This window comes from Gobius niger (genome assembly GCF_951799975.1).
Source record: "Gobius niger genome assembly, chromosome: 17".
NCBI lineage: Eukaryota > Metazoa > Chordata > Actinopteri > Gobiiformes > Gobiidae > Gobius > Gobius niger.
The window spans coordinates 9,266,766-9,285,589 of NC_136868.1; the positions used below are offsets into that span (position 1 = coordinate 9,266,766).

General features: G+C 40.0%; 1 protein-coding gene across 1 annotated transcript; it reads left to right on the forward strand.

The window, feature by feature from the left end:
• Positions 1–2,105: 2,105 nt before the first annotated feature.
• Positions 2,106–14,169, forward strand: gpr17 (G protein-coupled receptor 17; the record flags this gene model as incomplete). Its single annotated transcript, XM_079574978.1, has 2 exons — positions 2,106–2,326; positions 13,144–14,169. Exon 2 carries the CDS (start codon positions 13,153–13,155, stop codon positions 14,167–14,169), a length of 1,017 nt encoding a protein of 338 aa, XP_079431104.1. The 5' UTR covers positions 2,106–2,326; positions 13,144–13,152.
• Positions 14,170–18,824: the final 4,655 nt, after the last annotated feature.

Below are 18,824 nucleotides of genomic sequence, written 5' to 3' on the forward strand. Positions count from 1 at the left end.
TTAATAATGTCAAAAATCATCTTCAAAAGACGTATGTAGTGTATACTGAAGTAATTTCTATGTAAAAATAAAGGTTTGTTGTAAGTATAACATTTTACTGTCCAAACTAAAGTTTCAGTGCCATCACTATGCACCAAATTGTATGTTTTTCCTCCCGAAGTTTATTTAATGAGCCATTCCAGATCAGCTAATAGAATCGTGCTGGTTTGACAGTAAACTGCTTTTGTAGTTTTGACTTGTTAGGATATATTTACTGACTTGTTTATTTAGCTCATTTCATAACTTTTATGTTTATGTTTATTAAGAACTGCATTAGCGTCGACGGCTTACCACTACAGCTACTCTTCCTGAGTTTTTTTTTTCTTTACACGTAATCAAATACAAGACGTCATACATTTTCAGACACAGTAACATAATCAAGCTTTTTGTTCAGTTACGATACGTTGGTTAAGTGATGATGTCATTGCTCCACTCCCGCTCCAACAGAGATTCAGTCGTATTCACTATAATGGGATTTAGCTGATTGTAACCTGCTGTAGAGCCGACTACAAGGCTCTTTTCAAACATATGATCACACTGAAATATTACTTTTACTCCAGATTTTCTCAAGTAAGGCTTTTCTGGAATTAATTAATTTTATCTGTTATTTCAGCAGTAGACTAGGATAAAGTTGTGTTTTTTGCTGTGTTTATCTGTAGAATTCTCAACAGTTTGGACCCAGAAGTAGCTTAAAGGGACTATCGGAGTTTAAAAATGTTAAAATTAAGTATTTACCTCCCCTTACATGTTCCACCAATGTCCTAATGTGTAGAATGAGCCCAGACCTGTTCACCACAACTGCCTCTAAAATCCTGTCACTCAAAAAGGTGTTAATTCGGGTCCAAAGTGCCGTCATGCACAAGCTTAATATAGAAGCTGCAGCTACGCGTAAGACCAGAGGTGGCAGTAGTGAGTATAAAAATGACCAACTTGCATTTAGTCTCTTAACAAACGTATAGGAATATTACAGAATTTGTTTTTAAATTCTTCTGAATGTTAATGTACCATAAAATAACTTGAGCTGCTTCTTAAAGGAACAGGCCACCGTTTTTCCATATTGTGATATGTTCTTACCTGAGCTTAGACGAGTTGATACGTACCTCTCTGGTCATTGTGCCCGTGGAAGAGCGTGGTAGCTTCCAACTTCACCCTCGTTTGGAGTCATAGGGATATGTTGGGAGAGACCAAATGCTAACAACATCTTTGGTCGTTTTGCGTGACTGAGCGCACTCACAAAGACCAGACAGGTGCACATCAACTAGTCTAAGCTCAGGTAAGAACATATCTCAGTATGAAAAAACGGTGGCCTGTTCCTTTAAAGCTATAATGCCTTTTTTGTTGTTGTTTGGGGTTGCTTCTAGAGTAAATCCAGCTTATTACCAAAACATCGCAGAGAGACAAAAAACACTGAGATAAATAACCAAAAACGTCTCGCAGACTGAGCCGAGAGGCAAAACAAAAAGGGCGGGTCGTCTCAATTAGCTGTTTGGCCGTAGACGATGAGTCCAGCCCTGTTTGTATACAAGCTTCATTCACGTCGCACATAAAGGCGTTTGCATGTCCGAGTTAAAGGGGCAGAGTGTTTGATGCAGCTGCGACGTGAAACAAACACCCCCCACAAAACGAAGCCAGCGGGTCGCCTGCACATCTGTCCTGCAGCTATGTGACCGATTATTTTGGGGCATTCCAATTCAGGACGTCCCCAGCAGGCAAGTATCCAGCAACAAGGGCCTCTGTCTGTGCCGCCCCCCCCTCTCCTCCCCTTCTCTTGTTTTTCACTCTCTCCTATAGAGCATGGGGCCCTCTATCTACAAACCCATCATCTCTGAGACCTTACTCATAAACTTGTAAATGAACAACACAGGCAATCTTCTATCTTTGGGAGGGGGATAGAGGAGGGGCGCGCGGTTTGAGTTTCCATGGAGTAGCGCTGCCGGACCAATCGTGGCGACTGTGGCACGCCATTCTACCAAAAAAAAAAAAAAAAGAAAAACCCCGCGTCGCGCCCTGACTCAAGCTATTGTGGGGGGAACACAAGTGGCTCTCAGAGGAGAAGGGGATGGAGAAGAAAGGGGGCTGGGTCAGAGTTCAAACGAAAACCTCGCAACGGGACCCCCTCTCTGTTATCAAATTTGTCGGGAGACAGAAAAGGCTACAGTTGGGAGTCCCACAGCGAGCAGAGCAGAGGGGTTAGGGTTAGGCCTGGTTCAGTTCAGCCTCTTCTGCTCAGCGTCTGCAGCGCAATTGTCCCACTCTGCACCAGACTTTCTCCAGCTCTGCAGCGAAGGTCAGTACTCTGCATTTAATACTTTTTACATAGAGTATTTTATAAAACTAACAGGGACTTTTGCTTTTCCCAAATAAATGTGATGTATTGTGATTCAGGGTAATTAATAAAGTTATTAATATTTGCATGGGAGAACCAATCCAGTATAAAGCATTGATGATGTATGTTTATTAACAATTTAAGATCGGTCATACATTGTGACCAATTTTTCTTATACTAATGTAATACTAGTAAAATACTGCAGCCCATTTTATATTTGAATCAACATTGATATGTCCATTTTCTAACAACAGTCCAAAATGTATAGCATTTATTTAAGGAAGAATCTGTAGTTTTCAAAGAGGTCTTGAGTGAATTCCTCTTTGGGACGTCACTATAGGATTTAGACACTGTAATTTCAGTGTTGGGGGTAATATATTACAAAATAACGAGTTACAATAATATATGACTTTTTTCAGTAACTAAGGAATACAACATATTACTAACACAAATTACAGGAATATATTAGTCATTACATTTCAAGTAACTCGAGTCATAAGTTCATTTAAATGTATGAACAAAAAAATGCCAAACTACCCCCAAATAAGATGCAGCATGTGTATAAAATCTGCAGTCTGTAGTTAAAGCCGCACCGTGTAGAATTTTACCCAATAAATAAAATCTAAATAAAATCATTTATTTCATGACAGATATTTTCATCATTGAAAAATACCTCATAAATGTACAAACAAACATTTGTGAGGCTCACCCCTCCTAAGATGTGACTGTAAACTTTACTGGGAGTAGGTACGTCTCCAGCCCGTTTCCATGGAGATGTGATGAAAGGCAGTAGGATTTGAGATTAAAACAGGTTAGGTCCATTCTTTGATTACCCACTGCAGTGATAGCATTTTATGTGTTGAGCTGGTCATTAGTAACATATTTTGTTTTGCAACAGTATAGTTCAAAATGTTACGCAGTGTACCTTTAATGTCGTCAAAACAAAACAAGAGGGGAAAGCGAAAGGAGAAGGAAATCTGCACTTTTGCTCGGTGGCATTGTTACAATTTTCAGTTTATATTTTGCGAAAAGTAACTCAAAGTAGAGTAACCCAGCTACATTGTTGAAACATTAGCATTTTTTAAAGGTGTAATCACTCATATAGAATACTTTACAATTTTGAAGTAACTTGCCCAACACTGTTAGTTACAGGTTTGGTTGAGTAGTTTGAGCCTAATTTGGCACAGGTCTCGCCCTCTGCAGTGAGGCTGGTCTCTGAGGAGGATTATCTCCAGGACCAGACACGTTTTGTTGCCGTTTTCTCTGTTTTGTAATCTGTAATCTCTTCGGGACCACTGCCTCTTCTGTCAGACTCCTCTGCCTCTTTAAAGTCGCAGTCTGAGCGCGGGCTACACGCGCCAAGTGGGCTCGAATTCTATTGAATTCACTGAAAAGGCATTGATAAAAGTCAGTGTTGCATTTGACTGGTTTGCAATGGACCTAAACACCTGCCCAAACTTAAAATTGTTCCTTTTTGTGATCTATTTTTACTGGAATACATACATAGGTTGTGTACGTTGCTTATTTAAATACTACCTGGAAGTAATCACAGTATACAAAGGAGGACCGCCCTGGTGAAAAATGTCCTGGCTGAGTTATCCTCATTAGATCTATAATGGACAATCGAAGGAGTGGAGGCGCAGGCTTTGCCAAACACTGCATTGGGACACAATCATTATTTCTTGCGAAGGGTCAAAGTGTTAACGCTGAATATGAAACTGCCGTCTCAGAGGAATGTTGTGAATTCTTTGTGTTATGAGCCAGTGTGAGTCAGTGGTTTAGCAGGAATTCCTCACAATAAACAGGAGCTTAAGTCTAGATTTAGTTACGACTAAAACAAATGCATTGTCCAGATTTTTAAGGTAAACTGAGGTTTGGTGAGTAGCAGAACAGTGGAGCTTAATGCATTTTTTCATCGACTTTTAATAATAGTAGTAATAGAATAGAATAGTAATATCCATTTTAATGACTTTTTAACGACTTTACACAAGGCCAATGATAGCAAGATGGCATTGAGCAGATGCTTGATCACAATCGTGCAAACAGTAGGTCTGTCTTTGCCCCATATATTTGGTTTAATGCAGACAAGGCTTTACATTTCTATAAGTTTCAGATATTGGAAGTTTCAGCCTTTGGATCATTTGGTAATGTCACGTGTTGCATCCAGGTTTGATGACTTGTGTTGCTGAAAACAGAAACTATTATCGGAAAAAACATTTTAAGATTCAACTGCAGTGTTGGGCAATGTTTTCTATATTAGTAGTTACAGCTTTAAAAATGTAATATGTTTGTATTATATATTAATGTTTCAAAAATGTAGCTGAGTTACACTACTTTGAGTTACTTTTCACAAAATATAAACTGAAAATAGTAATAATGCAATGGAGCAAAAGTGCAGTCAGAGATTTCCTTTTCCTTTCACTTTCCCCCATTCTCTCATGTTTTGTTTTGACAACATTAACTACAGATCTTATTCACCAACCTCCAACTTGATTTGGTGCTGCATTTTATGTGGGGGGATTTTTTCATTCATAGGTCAAGGTCAAGGTCAAATTTATTTATAAAGCACATTTACAACAACTATCGCTGCCCAAAGTGCTGTACACAGGCAATACAAGGTTTCAACAAAGTTAAAATACATTACATAACAAACAAAAGCAATGATAATAACCACCAAAGAAAATCAGGTCAGCTTGTGTTGAAGGCCAGTGCAAACAGATGGGTCTTCAAAAGAGATTTAAAAACATTCAAAGACTGAGCTGTTTTAACGCTCAAGGGAAGGCTGTTCCAAAGTGTGGGTGCTGCAACAGCAAAAGCTCGGTCACCCCTAGTTTTCATCCGAGATCGCGGAACAACTAGCAGCATTTGATCTGCTGACCTCGTTGTCCTCTTTGGGACATAAACAGACAGAAGCTCTGAAAGGTAAGACGGGGCCAATCCATTTAAGCACTTAAAAACAATCAGTAGGATCTTAAACTGGATCCTGTAGCTCACTGGGAGCCAGTGCAAAGACACCAAAACAGGAGTAATATGCTCATATTTCCTTGAGCCAGTGAGTAAACGTGCAGCGGCATTTTGGACCAGCTGCAGGCGATGGATGGAGGCCTGGGACAATCCATAATACAAAGAATTACAGTAGTCCAGCCGGCACGAGATAAGGGCATGGACTACACGCTCTAGGTCCGCATGTGGTAGGTAGGGTTTTACTTTGCTCAGAAGGCGCAACTGGTAAAAACCAACTTTAACTACCGAACTGATCTGCTGATCCAACTTAAAGGAGCTGTCAAAAATCACACCCAGATTTCTGACTGCTCGGTGACAGTGTTGACTCAGAGGGCCTAAAAGAGAAGGATCAAAAGCATTACCAAACATTACAACCTCGGTTTTTGATTCATTAAACTTTAAAAAGTTTATAGCCAACCACTGTTTGACTTCCTGGAGGCAATTTACCAGGGCATGGGCGCTATCTGTATTGGGTTTTAATGGCAGATAGACTTGGACATCATCGGCAAAACAGTGAAATGAAATATTGTGTTTTTGGAAAATGGACCCTAGGGGCAGCAAATACAGGGAAAACAATAAAGGGCCTAAAATAGAGCCTTGGGGCACTCCACAACTAAGAGGGGCCACCCTTGAGCTACAAGGGCCCAAGTTGACAGAAAAAGTGCGACCCTCAAGATACGACTTGAACCATTGTAAGGCTGTGCCTTTGATGCCCACACAGTCCTCGAGTCGTGAGAGTAAAATTTGGTGATCCACAGTGTCAAACGCGGCGGATAAATCCAAAAGCACAAGAACAGTGGAAAAACCAGAATCAACGGATAAAATAAGATCATTAAAAACTCTTAAAAGTGCTGTTTCAGTGCTGTGACACATTTTAAAACCAGACTGAAATTTTTCCAAAAGGCTATTAGCTTCCAGGTAGTTTTGGATTTGCACGTAGGCCAATTTCTCCAATATTTTAGACACAAAAGGGAGCTTTGAAATGGGCCTATAGTTAGATAGCACTTCACGGTCTAGGTTGTGTTTTTTTAACAGAGGCTGCACAACAGCATGCTTAAATGCATTTGGGACACAACCTGACTTCAATGAGGAGTTTATAATGCTCATTATATAAGGCCCAACTACATCAAAGGCATCTTTCAATAATTTAGGAGGAAGGCAATCAAGTGGACCATCAGTGGGTGTTAACTGGTGCACAATATTTGACAAATCATCTAAACACACAAGCTCAAAGTGCTCAAAAATGGCAGAACAGACAGGGTTAATAGAGGGGTCTGCACCAGTGCAAGGCTGTGTAGAATCTCGAATCGCAGAAATCTTATCAACAAAAAATGTAAGAAAGTTTTCACACATTGAATCAGATGGCACAATAATGTTTGATTCACTTGGGTTTATCACGCGATTTAACACAGTAAAAAGAACCTGGGGTTTGTGCACATTCATAGATATCATATTTGACATATACTCAGCTTTTGCAAACTTAACGGCTTTCTGGTAGTTATCCAAACTAGCTCTTAAAATACCCAGAGAAACATGAAGATTGTCTTTTTTCCAACGCCTCTCTGCACTTCTGCACTCTCGCCTAAGCGCGCGAGTTGTGTCATTCAACCAAGGCTGGGATGCATTTTTGGGCTTCCGTAACTTTAAGGGAGCAATGGAATCCAGAATAGAACAGCACACAGTACTGAACATACAAGACAGGTCATCAACGTTTTGGCTGTGCAAAATGTTCAACGGAGGAGCAGAAGAAATAAATCTTTCACAGAACTCCTCAGCCGTTGAAGAGTTAATCACGCGCCGCCTGCGCGTAAAAGCGCACGGCTCAGCCGAAGAGCACGGCAACTTTAAAGAAAACAGGACAGGAAAATGGTCCGAAATTGGCGTTCCACAAAGGTCCTCAATGCAAACATTTAAGCCGTAGGAAAGGACGAGGTCGAGTGTATGTCCCTTTTCGTGAGTCGGACCAGTTACCCACTGCATGAGATTAAACGATTCCATCACAGTTAAAAAGTCCTTGACCAGCGGTTTAGAGTCACAGCATACGTGGATATTAAAATCACCAACGATAAGCAGACGGTCACATTTAAGGGCTATTTCTGCCACAAAGTCGGAGAAGTCCGCAATAAAATCCTTATTAAATTTAGGTGGTCGATAGATGAGTGCGCAAAGGACGGGCGCATTACTCTGAATTTCGAACAACTGCAGTTCAAAACTGGAGTAGGTTTTAGATGGATATTGACGGCATTTCAGACTGGATCTAAACACAGAGGCTAGCCCTCCGCCTTTGCCAGAGGTACGAGGAGAGCTAAGAAATGCACAGTTTGGAGGAAGGAGTTCAGAGAATGCCGAGCACTCACCGGGACGAAGCCAAGTCTCAGTTAAAAGCATAAGGTCCAAATGCCGGGACTGGAAGAAATCATTAAGCACAAAAGTCTTGTTGGTCAATGACCTGACGTTCAACAGCGCTATACGGAGTATATCCTCGTTGATCGGAGCACGGGCACGAGCTAGCAAGCGGAGGTTTTCCTGGTTGACACCCCGACGGTGAACTCGGCGTCCCGGGGAGAGGAGCCGCCCCAGCGGTGCTGGCAACGCCTGAGTCCCGGTTGGAGCGCCAGTGACGGGTATGGGAACCAGCCAGCGAAACGCAGAAGACTGTCCGTAGTGGGGCGAAAGGCCATTTTTCCTTGAACGCAGGTAAGTCCGGACTTTAACCAACACACCTCCTCGTTTCCCCCTTTTGCGCGCGCGTCTCCTCCGGGGTACAACAAGAGGAGTGGTGCGCAGGTAAGCTGGTATAGAAGCTAACAGGGGCGGGGGTGGTGGACATGAAGACTGCTGAATAGAACAGTGCTTCATGAAGGCTGCATGTGAAGCCCGAATGTTTAGCAAAGACTGACGGTCATTCATACGTTCAAATGCACTTGTAACTCAAGTTCCTGTGATGACTAATATATTCCCGTATTTTTTGTGTCATATGTCATATTCCTTAGTTACTGAAAAAAGTCCTATATATTTGTGACTCGTTACTTTTGTAATACGTTTCTCCCAACACTGTTCAACAGAATGCAATAAATTGTTTATTATTCATCAAAAATGTAACCCTGTCGCTGAAAGACGGAATAAAGTTTCAATTAGGACTGCACAATATAGCAAAAAATATTGTTTCATGATATTAGGTGATGGAATATTCGTATCACAAGAAGCCACAATACAGTATATCGCAACATCTGACTGAGATCGACACATTTTTTGAAAACTCAGCCAAAAACAAGCATTGAACTTATAAATGTTCAGTTTTAGTTAAATATTTCCTAACTTAGTTCCAGTTTAGTCTTGTTTTGATCCTGGTGTAGTCTTTCCTAAGTCTTGTTTTGACACAATTTGCTGAAAAAAACAATGTGTGTTTAATTTGAATGTGTGAATAGTGAAATATCTCAATAATATCGTTACCGGGATAATGCACATCGCCGGCTACTTCAATATCGTTCAGCCCTGGTTTCACTATACAGTTTTATAGTTTTGTTTTGTTTAACCTGCAGGCTTTATTGGACAGGACACTGAGGCTGGCAAAGTGCCCAGCATATGTGCTTCAGCCACAGTTTTGACCCCGTCTATTGGCAGATAGGCTGAGAAATATCTTACTACACATTGTTTTAGTAACAGATTATTATTTCTTTTCAGGAAATATATGCCTCTTAAAACAATAATTTGCATAACAAGTTTTTTTTTAATATGTTTATCACAAGAGGCTAAATATTTATCCAGGCTTGTTAGTGGAACAAACAGGACTGACAAATGACTCCTTTGGACTCATAGGTTATAGAAAATGCCATTCAAATAATATATTACATTAATTTAAAGCCAGAAACTGAGGAAAACACCAGGGGACATAACTATGGGGTTGTTATTAGAAACACATAAGACAAATTGGAAACCTGCACCTTTAATAACTAAGAGAACATTTGTCTCAGGTTAAAATGTAGCTTGAATGTGCTGAATTCCCAGACAGCGCGAGAGAAAGAGAGGGGAAGTTGTCCACTTGTTGGGGTCAGACTGGACTCATTATGCAGGAGAGTCCTGTGTAGAAGGAGCCAAGACACTGACAGCTATTGTTACCTGCAGACGCCACCGGTAAAATCTCCCCCTGGAGCATTGTGTGGCACTGAAGGAGGCCGGGACGTCCTCATCCTGACTTCTGTGGTAATTTTGTTAGCCGTCAGCTATTAATGTCAATAAGGTTTCTACTATTTTGCTAATACTATCTTGTAGGTTTAAAGCAATGCAACTGAACTTATCTAAAATGAGAATTATAACTAAATATAATAATAAACAACTATTAACCGAGTTCAGCAGTATGAATCCTTTATGTTATGTCATACAGTAATCCAAAAGTGAAATGTCACAATACTCTCTACATAAATCCTGGAGTGTGCAGTTGTAAATATTAGCCTCTTCATAAAGACTCTGTGTTTGTGACGCCCTGAAGCCTTTCTCAGAGCGGTCAAAGGTCGACGGTTCACCCGAGGGGAGAGCTCCATAAAAGGATGCTTTAATATGGTCCAGTGTCTTCTCACACTCCAACCATCCATTCATTTTACTGAGGCTCCACAAATGTCATGTCTGATTTATGTTACTGTCTCTGGGCATGTCACTTGTCATGCTTTAAGTATGTTGCGTATGATTTTGTTGGAAAAATCAGATTGGCTTCAGGCTTCCTCCCAGAGCTGTAAACGAGTAATTTTACTAAAACCAGGAGAATGACACGTTTCTTGTAAGGTTCGAGTGTTCCTTTGCATTACCCTTGTCAAATAATTAAACCACAACTGGTCAAAAGTTTGGAAACACTTTTAATGTATTGGCCCTTCTTTATTTTCAGCACTATTTACATTGTGTGATTCTTATTGAAGACATTAAATAGACAGATGGGATTATGTAAACAAAAACGAAAACATAATTCTATTTTCAGTGAGAATCTATAATGTAAATGGTTTTGAAATAGAAGAAAAACAGTACATGAGCGTTTTCAAACTTTTGACCAGTACATTGCAATGAAGATTTAGCTATAGTGACTTCTTAAACTTAAAGTGCATATGACAGGTTTTAATGCTTTTGCAAATTAGTTTATTTGACAATGCACATTATTTACCACCACAGCAAATGTGCCAGTGTTAGCTCTAAAGCTAGTTTTCAACTGTAGTCCCTGGGCAAGATGTAGATTGCCAGATTGTCAATTGACTTATTTAGATGGATAACACATCAGTTGCAAGTTCAACAGTTGCATAATTATCATTTTATTTCAGTGAAGCAGCCATTTTAATGAAGAAATGTTGGCCAGAAAAGTTTTTAAGCTAAAGACGGCATCTCGTCATAGAAGGGGGCGTGGCTTCACCGAGGGGGAAAATAGAGTCTTTAGAGAAACACAATATTCCACTCTTTTTAGCCATTTTCTGGTGGAATATGAACTTATTTATCACACATAAATAAAGTCAAGTGTAAATCGGGCCCATATGGATATTTTCTCACAGCAGATTGTTCAGTAGAAGTGAAAAAACAACAGTTGTAGCTAGCGCTAGCTAACCGTTAGCATTCGCCCGATGCAAACATGTAGCATGAGGTTCTCCTTTATTTATGTATTTATGGGCTGTTGAACCACTTTGCTCCTCTCCATGTCTTTGTATCTTTATTTAGTAGAAAACTATATTCATAATTCAGCATTTGTTAAAGTAGTTTTTGAATAATTAAAGAAAGTTTGGATTTTTCTCCAAATTGTTTTCCCCCTGAACTGTTTTCAAACATGACCATATATGGGCGATTCCAGAGACCCCGTCTGTATCATTAGAAGAAAGTAACATTCAATAGCAGTTTGACTCACTCATTTCGCATACGTTTGTTAAGTCTGACATCACGACTTCCGCTTCCGGGTCCAAGCAGACCGGCAAATATGCAAAAAAAAAAACATTAAAAAAGTCTTAAAAACAACTATCAATATTTCTGAAACTCAACGGAAAGTTACTGAACTTACCTATTTCTCAGACTCATTAGCCAAAAATGCTGCACCTACTGCTACAGAAGCATTGTTTACTAAAGTTGCTACTTCCGGGTTAGCGTAGCTGCTGCGCCGCCTCGGACATTAGCATTTTTCTCCATTAAACCCGGATGTGGCGATTTTGGTAAATATTACTTTTATAGTGTTTTGGCTAATGGGCCTGATGAATACGTATGTTCAGTAACTCTCTGTTGAGTTAGAGAAATATTGATTGTGGTATTGAAGAGTTTTTTTGTAGTTTCTCACACATCTGCCGGTCTATGCGAACCAGGAAGTAGAGCTGTGACCACTTAACATATTGACTTAACATGGTTGGCACGGCAACAGTTTAAAATAGTTTTCCTTCTTCTATGTCACTTCCTGTAAGTGTCCAATAAGGAAGTGAAACTATAAAGATCACAGAAATGGCCAAACTAAAGGAAGCTGGGTACAATCTTTAGCAAAATCTTAAAAATAATCGTGATAACTATGTTTTAGCAAAAAATTGTGTCGAATGTGCCATATGCACTTTAACTGTGTAATTAACTCAATGTACTCACTTAGTCTAATCTAACTCTCAATCTGAGTGCTTCTGTGTGGAAACAGTGGTTTGTGCAAGTCTCCATGGTTTTCTGTTGAAACTAAACCACATATTATTGTAGATGAAACTGGACCACAGAGACTTCATGTTCTCGTCAAAACAAACATCATAACACAGTAAATCAACTGTAATGAGTCAGCATGTTTGTACTTCTTGCTACATTACCTTTCAAAGAATCACTTAATCACCTTTGCCTCATCATCAATGCATCATGTTTCTGAAGCACTTTATGACAGCTCAAGTTGACCGAAGAGCTGTTCATAATAAACTAACAAAGAAAAAGACATTGTATAAAATTAAAAGAACAGTGCAGTCAAGTAAGAATAACGTTACTTTGAAATAATAAGTAGAAGTAAAAAGTACTTGTTCTGTGTTTGAGCATGAAAGTCTTTCAATAGTGACATAAATTATAAACAAAACATATGAAATAATGAAAAAGTCAAAGAAAATACCATAAAAAAAAACATATAAAAAGAAATCATTATAAAGAATTAAGTAAACGAATCAAGAAATCCATATTTTTTTACGTATCATTTGTCACTTAAAGATTTACCCACTGTGGCATGAGTTACTATTTATTTTACTCAAGTAAGAGTACAGTTACTTAATTTTAATATTACTCAAGCAGAAGTAAAAAGTACTATATGAAAAAACTACATCTAAAGTACAATTACTTCAAAAAGTTACTTAAGTACATGTACTTGAGTAAATGTAACTGAGTACTACCCAGCTCTGCAACTGACATGAAACGATAAGAGTTACGATAGACGATTGCAGTAAGTTACTATTGTAGCCACAGCCGCTATGGGGCAGAATGACGACTTACCACGTGGCTATAATATGCTGTCTATATCCTATTATATTTATATCCTATTATTATGTTGAATTCTTTTCTTTTTTTAAATTTAAGCTGCCCCCTAATGGCTGGAGTGAGCAAACTGGTTATTTTATTTAAATCCATAACCCCGCACAGGAATGGGCAAGAGACTTGCTTTTTTTTTGACATGTTCAGGAATTGATGCTCCTCAAAGGGCCACATTAAATCATCTCTAAGGGCCGCATGTGGCCTGCGGGCCTTGACCTTGACGTGCTAAGACGTGCTATTTCAAATGATCTCGCAAGACTAATCTCTCTCTCTCTCCCCAGGATAAAGCGATGGAGTTCACCACCTCGCTTCCCTCGCCCCTCTCCAACCAGTCGGACAGCTGCCCCCCTGTCGACATGACAACCGAGAACACCATCTTCGGCTTCGTCTACGTCCTGGTCTTTTTCCTGGCTCTGAACGGGAACAGCTTGGCGTTGTGGATCTTCTCCCACCAGCGCGGCACCTCTTCCTCGCCCGCCAATGTGTTTTTGGTCCACCTCGCCGTCGCCGACTTGTCCTACGTCATCATCCTGCCACTCCGCGCCACCTACCACCTCACGGGCGGCCACTGGCCGTTCGGGGAGGTGCCCTGCAGGGTGGCCGGCTTCCTGTTCTACGTCAACATGTACGCCAGCCTGTACTTCCTGGCTTGCGTGGCCGGGGATCGGTATCTCGCTGTCGTCCACGCCGTGAGGTCGCTCAAAGTCCGCCGGGCTCGCTACGCGCACATCATTAGCTTTTCCCTTTGGGCGTTGGTCACCGTTTCCATGGCGCCGCTTCTCGTCTCTCACCAAACAGCCGAAGTCGATGGTGTGACGGTGTGCTTACAGCTGTATCGCGAAAAAGCAACACGCAATGCTCTGATATCCTTAGCCGTCGCCTTCACCCCGCCTTTCCTCGCCACTCTGTCGTGCTACCTTCTCATAATCAAAAGCCTGCACCACGGCTCCAGGCTAGAGCCCACCCTGAAGCTCAGAGCCCTGCGCACCATCGGCCTCGTCCTGCTCATCTACGTGGTCTGTTTCCTGCCCTATCACGTGAGCCGGGCGACCTTCATCCTGGGATACAACCACCCCGACATCTCGTGTGGGATGCGCAGAGGGCTCAGTCTGGCCAATCGCCTCACGTCGCTGCTCACCTGTTTGAACGGGGCCATGGATCCGCTGGTGTATCTGTTCGGGGCGGAGAAGTTTCGCGGGACGCTCACCAGGCTGCTCTGCAAGGGCAAAGGCAACATGTCAGCGGCAACGAGCGGCGAGCTCAAGGGCACGCACGAGAGCTCGGTCAGCGCCAAGTCTGAGTTTTAACAAGACAATTTCTAAAGTCATGCATGAGGGGTTTAAAAACATACATTGGGTAGCTGAGGATTGATTTAGTGTCTATTTAAAGGAATAGGCCACCGTTTTTATATACTGAGATATGCTCTTACCTCACTTTAGCCAAGTTAATATATCCCCGTCTGGTCTTTGTCCGTGCGCTCTGTCACGCAAACGGAGCACATACGCAGCCTCTCCCACATGTCACATAGCTCCAAAAAAGCTCACGATAGAAGCTACCAAGCTCTTCCACGTGTTCCCTATTTAAATAAAGTTACGTGAAGTGTTTTCATGCAAAGTATATTTACACAGAAATGTAACGTGTCGATTTTATAAGCAGATAAAAAGGGGGACTATATTGTGAGGCGTAATGATACGAGGAGTAAAACGTCCGCGCAGTAACTCCTAAAGGTTATTGACGGAAGTGAGCGGGGGAAGTCTTTAGGAGTTACTGCGCGGACGTTTTGCTCCTCGTATCATTACGCCTCACAATATAGTCCCCCTTTTTATTTGCTTATAAAATCGACATGTTACATTTCTGTGTAAATATACTTCGCATGAAAACACTTCACGTAACTTTATTTAAATAGGGAACACGTAGAAGAGCTTGGTAGCTTCTATCGTGAGCTTTTTTGGAGCTATGTGACATGTGGGAGAGGCTGCGTATGTGCTCCGTTTGCCTGGCAGAGCGCACGGACAAAGACCAGACGGGGATATATTAACTTGGCTAAAGTGAGGTAAGAGCATATCTCAGTATATAAAAACGGTGGCCTATTCCTTTAAGGATTAGGGCTGGTTAGGGAGCGTGTCTGGAGCTCCCCCCGCAGGAAGCAGTGGAAAGTGTGTGTCGCAGTGAACAGGCTTTGAGCGCAGAACTGCTCAGAGGGAATCAATGTTTGATAATGGGGCTTAACCGATTACCCCCGCCCTGAACCGGGTGCATTTTCCCCAGTTTGGTATTATCCAAATCTAAAAGCTTCTCAACTGGAGAGGAACAGTGTAATACCTCATTTGAAAGCTAAAGCTGAGCAGACATTGTGCGATTTGAGACACGATTCAGAACAAGAAAAATTAATCATCCGCTCACACTGTTGTGTCAGTTCACACATGACCTGCGTTACCGGTCTGTCATGTCATCCCCTCAAAAAGCATGTCTACATCAATCAAATAACTTTGGCGAAGCTAACTTCAGCAACACATGACAAGTAGTCTAGCTTAAATTAGCCGATAGCCACTACACTTTTGCTGACTTTCATGTCTGCAGTGATATGTTGTTAGACCAACAAAACTGATTGTAACTTGTTTTTGTCACATTTTTAAAGCATTTTCGTCGTGTTTTCGTCACGTTTTGGTCGTTTTTTGACGTTTTTTTGCTGCGTTAATATTTGTTTGTTTTTTTTGCTGCGTCTTTTGTCTCTCTTTTGTCATATTTTTGTTGGATTTTGTCACTTTTTTGCGTTTTTGTCGCTCCTTTGTCGCGTATTTGTCACTTTTTTGTCATTTTTTTTTGTCTTTTATTGCTTTTTTGTCATGTTTCTGTTACATTTGTCGTTTTTTGCAGTGAATGTTTTTGTTGTGTTTTTTGCAGCGTCTTTTGTCTCATTTTTGTCATGTTTTTGTTGTTTTTTGTTACTTTGTCATTGCTTTTCTTGTCATGTTTTGGCCGCTCTTTTGGCATTTTTTGCGTTTTTTTTTGTCACTTTTTCTTCCATTTTTCTTTCTCTTTTGTGTTACTTTTTTGTTGCGTTTAATCCCTGCTTTTATCGCTATTTTGATGCATTTTTTAAGCTTTTAGATTTGGGTAAAGCCAAACAAAGTGTGCTCGGTTCAGGTGGGGGTTAAGAGGTCAAAATGTGGAGGAAAGTTGTGTTGTTTTCCCTAAGATACAATGCTACAACCAGGGATGTACAGACTGAAGTACAGTAGAAGAAGAAACCAAGAAGAAGCGACCGGTAACATTACAACATGGTTTAAAGGGACAATACAGAGTTTAAAAATGTTAAAATAATGTATTTTCCTCCCCTTACATGTTCCAGTCATGTCCTAATGTGTAGAATGACCCCCGACCTGTTCACTCACTCAAAAAGGTGTTAATTCGGGTCCGAAGTGCCGTTATGCACGAGCTTAATATAGAAGGTGCAGTTACACGTATGACCTGAGGTGGCAGTAGTGAGTATAAAATGGCAAACTTGCATCTAGCCCCTTTAAAGGTAAAAAAAAAAAAAAAAAAAAGATTTAGCAAGATATGGCTCCTTTAAATGCAATGCTTCCAAAGAATCAAATGACTGTTGTGTCTTTCCTGTTAACTTCCACAATTTAAAGTTACAATGTACAATGTCAAGAACCTTGCAACATCTGGTGGTAAAGTTTGTAAATGCAACTCACTATGCCCCACTAAGGCCTCAGAGACAAGCACTCCCATTTGCCGGTTACTTTAAAATAAAATAATACATCTTGGCATTCAGTGGCTTTTTAAACTTATTTTTAAATAGCAAAAACAGCAGCTTAAAATCTCCTGGATGAGAAATACAGCAAGGTTCATCAACACTGATCAATGTTTTTAGGGAAAATGTAGAGCACTTGAAATGTGTCAAGCGCTTAACCACTATTGGAAATCAGGACATAATGTGCTTGTTATTTTGTATTACAGGATGTGAACATTTTTGTAATTTTAAGTTTGTATACAGTATTCTGAAGATAACACTATGTATGTATATTGTGAATCCATTAATTTGTTACCCCACATGCAAAATGTACTTTCAAATGTTACCATTTACTGTTTTTTTACTGTGATTTATAACTGTATATGTTTGAAATGACTTTTTTATTATTGAAAGTGTTTATTGTTTACTTTTCTTGTGCTTGACAATTCTACCATATGTTGTCCCGTTCTGGACATTTTCTATGCATTTATTATTAAACCCACGTATTGCACTATGGCTTTATATAACACTTCACTAACACTAATCATTTTTAATCTGTTTGTATATTGTACTTATTGAAGATGCTTTTGTACTGAATAATCTTTGTAATAAAGTACTTTTACATAGAAATGCATGAGTCACAGTTTTATGTGTGCGTTGGTTTTGTTCATGGGAGAGTGACTTCAAATGCAGAACTAAAGTGTCAAACACTGTTCACAGTAGTTTTGTATTTTTCACAGTTGCAGTTCACTTGAGCACAGTAACAAACATGGTAATGATGAGAGGCAATAACAGCGAATAGTTGATATTGCAGCCCTGTTTCCACATCATTATCAAGAAAATACTGCCCATGTTTCCTAGTAATACAGTCTGGATCAAACCACTTAAAAAATTGCCAAAGTTTTGCACGGTTGGATCTTAACAAGTTTCCAAGCATACATTCAATATGCAACAAGAAGAAAAGGGAGTGAGACATAAAAAAGAGTGAACCTTTAATTGAAAACAACAATAAAACTGGCAGTTTTGCAGCTGATCACAAGTTTATGACCACATGCCTTTAAAAGGCCAAATCTGAGCTAAAATGTGCTTTCTGCAGTCGACTCCAGTAACCGGGTCAAGGATTGTCCAGTGTCTTGACAGACAGCCAATCGTATCCTCCGGCTCAGTACTGGGGACATTTTGTTGGGTTTTCCACTTGACATTTTTGTTCCAAAACCTGTCAGGATCTTTAAAAAAAAATTCAAAATGACAGACTTACTGCATCCCACCTTAGCAGCGATGCCGCGCTGCGAGAGGCCCTGATTGTGCAGCTCAACAACCCGACCACGCTCAAAATGATAATTTCTTTTTGCCTTTGCCATCAGGACGTCATGACAGTGTGAATACCTGACAGAAAATTACACTGAATCCACATTTTTGCATAGATTTATAGATTTGACCTTTTGTGGTCTTAAACCTTTAATCAGCTGCAAAACTATTTCAAATTATTTATTGTTTTCAATAAAAGCTTTACTCACTTTCAACTGACTTTATTGACTGGATTTGGGGGGTAAGGATAATAAAAAATAATATTACTTTGAAGTAAATTAACAATTAAAGGCCCTATACCTGATAATTTGATTACAAACAATGAAAGCGGAAGCCAGTAAATTATTATATTAGTTGTGGACTCATTCCTAACTTTTCATATTGTAGTAAATGCTTTGTCATAAGATGAACAGTGTTTTTCCCACAAATGTCTGAGTTTACGATATACTAAAGGATTTTTATTTTTTTATTTTTTACTTTTATTTAACCAGGAAAGTCCCACTGAGATTAAGAATCTCTTTTACAAGAGAGTCCTGGCCCCAGAGGGGAACCTATTATAAAACTTGTTCCACTACAAGAAAAAAAAATCTGCTTTAGTGCCTGCTTTCAAATTGCATGTCCTGTAATAACCACAATTACCATGTTATTAGACTTTTAAGTGCCTATTGGCTATTTCTGTCTTATTCTCCTGCTCTTACTCAGCTGTAAGTGCAGCCTTTATGCAGAAAATGTTTTCTTCGGGTCCCTGTTGGTTTATATAAAATCAAATACAAAACAAAATGATGAAACAAATGAAAGCTGGCATTTGTCACATTCATGATTTTTTCAAAAGCTACATAAAATAATTGACTCATGAGTTGTTTATGTGCTCCGTCCTGTCTTTATGAGGATTACAGTTTGTGGCGCTCGTCACTC